Below are 7,500 nucleotides of genomic sequence, written 5' to 3'. Positions count from 1 at the left end.
TTCTGTCCACGTACCTTGGTTTTGGCGATCATGTTATAGTACTGTTTTCTTACTTTTCCGCCGAAGCCGTATCATTGTGGTCTATCTATCAATAAGAGAGATGCCTATTCCTGAATCTTGTTTCTATTGATGTTTATTAGTGATTTGTTCTCGTTTCACTGTCATTAGAGAACAAACTCCGCCAGAGGAAGAAAGCACTTACTTAGGCCAATCTTAAATTAATCTATACTATAAACTAGCGATAAAATTTTAAGAGGTTTCGATCTCGCTGAGATCATTTTCAAGTTTAAAAAAAATGAATAAAACTTTGCATATAAGAAGTAAAATTACACGTGAGAATATGAAAAGCGATAAAAATGTGGAAACATGTACTAAGCGTTACAAAAGGCAAGTGATAAAAACTAAGAGGCTAGATAACAATAAGAAAAAAAAGGTTCACAAAAGAATATATGAAAGACTCCGAGCTATAAAAGTAATTTTGCACGGATGGAGTCAGACTGCGTGTTCAAAGTTGGCTTTAGGTCTTTTATAAAAAGCATCTCATAAATTAAGCAGTCAAATTTGCTCTGGCACTTCCGTAAGATTTTGAAACTACGAGATATGTCCCTTGGATCCCTCCCATGTTAATCTTTGACGTGTTTCCCGATGGCAGATCCCTTATGTTTTTCAATGCGTTGATACAGGTGTCGGCATGTGTAGCCAACATAATCCGCATCGCACAGATCACACTTGAAATGGTAAACAACGCATTGTTGGTTAACAGTAAGGGGTTTGCTTTCTTTTGGCTTGATGTTAGATCCGATCTTTCGGCTTGTGTACACGGGATGGATATCTTTTCTGATTGTGCGACTTAATACTCCAAGTTGTCTTCGCACAGAATTCGCTGATCTCTGGTCCTTAAATGGTAATATTATTCTCACAGTTGCTTTCTTATCGTCACACGTCTGTTTGTATCTTACATCTCCTGAAACTTTTGCAGTAACAAAATCCCTGATTGCTGATTGTAAGAGTGGGACTGGGTAATGAAGCCGAGAGAAAGTCTCCTTGAGACGTTAACATTCTAGATGGAACAGTTGCCAGTTCGAAGACAGCTTAAAAGCACGATTCAGCATTGTTTTTAGCAGACTGTTTATGTCTCACATCGACATGACTTTGATAATGCAGTAATAATCCAGTATCTGTTGGCTTTTTATACACCTTTGTCTCCAGGCGGGACATGTGTTTCCCAATTTCCATCCCCAGAAAGGGAAGTTTGCCGTTTGCGGCTAGTTCCATGGTGAAGTTACTTGAAGGATGGCTGTCATTCAGTGTGGATAGAAATGCTTCAGCTGTTTCCACGTTAAGGCATTATGCTCAACGTGTCGTCCACATAACGTTTGTAGAAATCCGGCATTTTGCCATGGTCTTGGAGTCGTTCTTCAATACTACACATGAATGCGTTAGCCATCAGGGGTCCCAGTTACTGCAAACGTTTCAGGGGATGTAAGATCCAAACATCACTTACCTTTCTTATCGTCACACGTCTGTTTGGAGGAAGCAAACAAGCAAACATCACTTACCTTTTGAAACGCTTAGTACATGTTTCCACATTTTTATCGCTTTTCATATTCTCACGTGTAATTTTACTTCTTGTATACAAAGTTGTCTTCACTTTTTTTTTTAAACTTATAGCTCGGAGTATTTCATATATTTTCTGGTGAATCTTTTTTGTCCTATTGTTATCTAGCCTTTTAGTTTTTATCCCTTACCTTTTGTAACGCTTAGTACATGTTTCCACATTTTTATCGCTTTTCATATTCTCACGTGTAATTTTACTTCTTATATGCAAAGTTTTATTCATTTTTTTTTAACTTAAAAATGATCTCAGCGAAGAAACTACTTACTATAAACTAACTGAATAAATTTGAAATTAGTGGAGGCGAATAGATAAAGTGGGCCCATAGCTCCAGTGAGCCCTCTCAGCCATATAGGAATGTTACAATTGGTTTTGTACGTTTTTCTATATTTATTTAGCTTAGCGCTGTACCATACCTCCTTGGCATTCACCATTGATTTCAGTTTTCTTTTGTATTACAGGTACGAACAAGCATTTTTGACAACAATGCTTGTTGGCAAGCAATCGTACTTCTGGATTGGATTAAACGACTTATTCCAAGATGGAACGTTCTTCTGGGCAGACAGCAGCCCAGTTAAGTACACAAACTGGGGTGCCAAGCAACCCAGAAGAACTGGATGGTACCACTACGATTGTGTCATGATGAACACGTTTGGTCGATGGACAAACGTACATTGTTATGAGACCAACGGATTCGTTTGTGAGACAGGTTGGCCAAAAGTGTAAACTTTCCTTGAAGCATTTATACGGTATATCAAGAGAGGATAAGAGGACAGAACCCATCCCCATGCCCCATGATAGTTATGTTCAATCTATTTTAAGCTTTTCGCCATGCTGTGAAAGTTATTGTGGCCTCATGTCCATGGTCGCACAGTAAATGCTAACCAGTCAAATGTCTTTCTTAAATAACTACGGCTAAATTTAGATTGAAAAAAATATCATTGGAAGAGGCCCGTGTATGGTGGATCTGTTATCTCCCCTCATCCTCTCTTGGATATAAGAAATAATACAGAGAGCAGAAGTCCATGGGTCATTGACTTGTGACGAACAGTGAAAGAAAGCAACGACCTTTTTCACGAGGCCACACCAGACCGAGAAACTGACCTTATCCCGGCAGATTTTTCTATATAGATTGATTAACAGTCTTTGCCGTATTAGCGAAATCAACTCAAGAAAACTGTTGACGAATGGCGGGGCCGTATTTTATGCAAACATTAGCTGAATCTCGGGAGAGGACTAATCAATTCTAACAGGAGCCGATAACCAGGAGCCTCAGTACAATTCCAATACTACAATCATAGACAAAAGTAGTTGGGAAGGTTATGTAAATGAACCGCACCAGAGCTGTGCTTCAACCCGCTTCTGTTAAAGCGAAAAAGAAATAGTTTCACCTTCTCTTATATAGCCCCCTCCCCCCTAGTCAATGTTGCAAGGTAGCATTTCCCACTAAAACCATTCAGTTTTTCACAACATTGAATAGGGGGGAGGGGGGAGAAGCAATGAAGACGTCGAAAGTGCTGACCTTCGCAACGGTTTTGTCTACGATTGTAGGTCCTATGTGACAGCAATTTCACAGATCAAGCTATTTTTAGATGAGTGCTTAAATACAATTTGGCTTTAGCGAATGGCCGTTCCACAAATACAATGAAATTGTACGCTCCCAGTCACGGGTAACGGTGATGATAATGATAATAATAAAGTAAAGAGAAAGAGAAGGAGGAAGAGTTTGAAGATTGATCTAAGCAAGGGAAATTAGGAAATTGTGAGAAACCAGGACGAGTGCAATTCGGTAGCATTTGGTGCTTTGGGTTGGATACCATAGAACTCGAAAGGACGTCTCAAGGACATAGGAAGCCTTGACAGAGTGAGAATGTCTCAAAAGTCTGGTAACCTTGTGACGGTCACTATTCTACGAAACAAATTTAAGGTCTGAAGTCCCGGAAGGAGGACCTGACTAAAAGTCTGCCTCCTCTGTATCATCATCAATAACAATAACCGTGACGTTCACTTCATTATGAGTTCATTACAACTTTATAATAGTCTCAAGTCCATTATACCAATTACGAGGACCGCACTATCGATAATCATGGAGAACTTAATTCAGGTCGCATAAAATAAACTTATAAGCCCAGTTCAACCAACCATAAGCCAAACAGCGGTTGTTTTAGACTAAACACTACAAATACGTGATTATTTGATTATCACTACAATGAGTGCCAATCCCTTAAATAGAATGCAGTGTATGACACTTGCAGACTGCAGACTAACAGTAACTTGCAGTAAAAGCTAATCGTTTTAAAATGGGTGCTTATACTTAAATACTTCTTCTCAGCGGGTGCTTTATAGACCTAAACACTGTTTATCAGCGTTATTTGTAGACAGTCTGTTGTTGTCATATATGACAGTATACACCTCCTGAAATGCTAACTGTTTCAAATAAGTGCGTAAACCTAATTGAGGGCTTAACCCCTGTCACTAAACTGAGAATTTAACCCTTAACACTAAAAATTGCTGTTTACATGCATAACTAATTATTATGGTCTTTGATAGCAGCACAGACAAAAATCCATCAATAATCTTAAAATGGTTTCTCTAGTTTATTTTATACATAATACATAAAACAAATTACAGAAATATATCCAAATATGTTAAAATGGGTAGTGTTCTAAAACATTGAATTTTTCAAACCAAAAACAAAGTTAAATCACAACAGATATTTATGAGAGACGACATTTGCACGATTTGTAACTGCGAAGGTGTGGGGGGAGGGGGTGGGTATCAAGAAAGAAGTGGTCAATCGATGCCAAAGTCTTTGTTGTCATTACCTTTGGGAAATTTCAATGTATTTTATTACTGTTCACGACATCATTTGATGTTTCTTCATTCGTTTGTTTTATTTCAACAGGTGCGCTGCCTGATGACACTAACACCACAGGTTTGTCGCAAAAACAAATAATAATAAAAATAACAACAACAACAACAACAAAAAAAACAAACAAAAAAAACCGATTGTAGTTGATAATGTTTATCTCAAAGCCAATTCAAGGAGTTCAATCTTTACATAAGGCACAATTTCAGTTGGAGTTACTATCGACGTCAGATAAGTGATTTTGCTTTTCTTACACAGTTGGTTTATTTGAACAATTAAAACCAAAGTGAACCTGGTAGGTAGAGACCCAATCGAGTTGCTTTGGCTAACCTGTGAAAAGCAAAATTCAATGAAATGACATGCTAGTTTCTAAACAACAGTTGAAAATGAATGAAAAATAAGAGTAATTAATTCAAACCTTTGAGAAAGCCTTACAAAGGTGGATACGGGCTTTTGCTAGAGCCAGAACATTTACACATGAGCTGACGGAATGTTTGAACAGGAGAGAAAATGCAGTAATGTAAAGTCTTAACTTCAAATACTCACACTTAAGAAAACGACAAATGAGAAATTTCATTTCTCACTGCAGAAGGTTAACTCTGGAGTCTCGTGCAGAGATGGTATGCACGCTTTGCTATTTATGACAGTTGATGAAGCGATGGAAGAGGCGAAAGACGAAAACCGTGTATAGAAAAGCGGTTTAAAATAAATTTTATAATAGGGTAGGGACCGGTTCGGAAATCTTGCCGAATAGTAATGAAAATTGTTCTGTGGCTTATCATCATCGTCACTGCCACTCGACACGAGCGTGGCGGCCCATATGATTTGTGCACACACACCTACCCAAAGGCTGACCGCCTACCCAAAGGCGTCTCTTCTTTTCAAAGGTCTTTACACTGTTGCAAACCGCTCTCCTCCACGCCAATATATCTGATGGAGCTGTGGCTCAGCTGCTGATTTCACAATCTTAGAAAATCATTTTTAGAACATCCTTAAATCTCTTCTTAGGAGCGCTGACGGTTCTGATTCCTGTAGTTTGCTTACCGAAGAGAAGCTGTTTAGCCAAACGTTGTGCATTCATGCTAGCCATGTGTTCATACCATCTTAACAACTTTAGTATTAGTAATAAGATCATACCACTTGATATTCAGGGTTTGTATTAAATAATTTTTTGGTGGAATTTCTCTAAAGGTTTCACTTTGTATCGGTACGTAGTCCAGGATTCAGAGTCGTACAGAAGTGTACGTGTGAGAACAGCTTTTTACACTTGTATCTTGGTAGGGAGCTCAGGTTCGTGGTTATCAAAGACACGCTTCCGTAGCTTCCATTACTAGTTATCCCTTTGTTTCATATCTGTAATCTGTCTTTTGAGCATGCTGTTTTTCCTGATAAACTCAAAATTGCAAAGATTCTTCCTGTTTTTTAAAGCGATGACCCTTCTCTATTTTCAAACTATCGGCCTATTTCTATTCTCCCCTGTCTCTCTAAGTTTCTTGAGAAACTCTTTTACCTTAGGCTATCGGAATTCCTCACAAAGTTCAATGTCCTTAATTAATCATCACCAGTACGGCTTGTCAATAATATTTATGAAGATTTTGGAAACAGAGTCTCTTAAGAAGTGAACCATGAAATACTTCTGGGTAAACTAAGTTTTTTTTTATGGAATTAGGGGAATCCCGTTGGCCTGGCTTGCTAGCTATTTATCTCACAGAAAACAGTGTGTCATGGTTCATGACCATGCATCTACATATAATACGGCTGTATGTCGGGTTCCACAAGGTTCAGTCCTTGGACCTTTACTTCTTTCTTTTATACATCAATGATCTTTTTCATGTCTCAAACCTCCTGTCGAGCATTCTCTTTGCTGATGATACAAATATCTTTTTTCGTCATAATGACTTGGCTACCTTAGTAACGATTGTTAATGTACAGCTCGCTCTTTTTTCTTCTTGGTTTAATGCTAACAAAGTCACTGTCCATCCTGACAGGTCTAAATTCATCCTTTTTCACCCACGTCGTAAACAGACTAACCTCTCAGATATAAACATTTCTATGAATAATTCCCCCATCCTCTTAAAACATTTCCTCTTGCTTCACTAACTCCTATAATTTGGAAGGGGAGACCCTATAAATCACAAATAGCATGCAATTCATCCAGATGAGCATCTAAACTGTTAAGGTTGACATGAAATAAGGACAATAAGGAGAAATATGAGCTTCAACCCTTGTGTCCATCAAATCGTGCGCGAAAGGACCTTTATGTTTCCCCCAACGTATGAGGCCTCGGACGTGATAGTCGCGGGTACACAACTGATCCTATTTAATGGAATCTTTGATTGTGCATTTAAAAAAAATGCTGACTATGGTGAGTCAATTAGGTCTATTAAGAGAGCATTAAATATATGGAAATGGAGAGGGCTCACTCTTATAGGGAAAATACAAATTGTTAATCATTTACTATTCCAAATTTTGAATAAAGCTTCTCTCATTCATGTCTTTAAAGATTTTATTCAGATAGTTAACAAAAAACTCTGCAGCTTTATTTTGAATGGAAATGATAATGTAAAACGGTTGGCTTTGATAAATGACATTGAACGCGGGGAGCTAAAAACGCTTGACATAGAATCGTTGATTCTAACCCAAAGAATGATTTGCATGAAGAGGTATGGTGAAAATTATACTAGTCCTTGGAAAATTTTCCGTAGTCGCTATTTAAAAGAATTTTGGAGCAAGTTCACTTTACTTCAGTGTAATTTTGAACACAAATTTGAGAGCTTTTCAATGCAAATTACTGAATCGAATTTTTGATAGCGTGGTGCTCTCGATAAAGTTATTGCTTTAATAGCGAAACGTTAAGGTCTTAAGTAACAAGCTAGATATGCTAATTTACTGCACATTGCAAATGCACGTGTAATAAGCTACGTATGCTAATTTCTTGTTGAGTTACATGTTCACGTGTAACACCTTTCCTTTCATAAAAAAAAGAAAAAAAAAGAAAGAAAGTGAACATAAATAA

General features: G+C 37.8%; 1 protein-coding gene and 1 pseudogene across 1 annotated transcript in view; one reads left to right on the top strand and one right to left on the bottom strand.

Annotated features, from left to right (window-relative positions):
• The window catches only part of LOC138060118 (macrophage mannose receptor 1-like), a 91,962-nt gene that overhangs the window by 35,222 nt on the left and 49,240 nt on the right, over nt 1-7,500 (top strand). Inside the window, 2 exon segments of the mRNA XM_068905833.1 lie at nt 2,077-2,324; nt 4,521-4,550. Of these exon segments, the coding sequence (XP_068761934.1) occupies nt 2,077-2,324; nt 4,521-4,550 (278 nt within the window).
• Nucleotides 465-1,459, bottom strand: LOC138049163 (uncharacterized; annotated as a pseudogene).

The sequence above is a fragment of the Montipora capricornis genome, chromosome 1 (assembly GCF_036669925.1).
Source record: "Montipora capricornis isolate CH-2021 chromosome 1, ASM3666992v2, whole genome shotgun sequence".
Taxonomy (NCBI): domain Eukaryota; kingdom Metazoa; phylum Cnidaria; class Anthozoa; order Scleractinia; family Acroporidae; genus Montipora; species Montipora capricornis.
The sequence above is the reverse complement of the archived record's forward strand: the minus strand, read 5'-3'. Positions and strand labels throughout refer to the sequence as shown.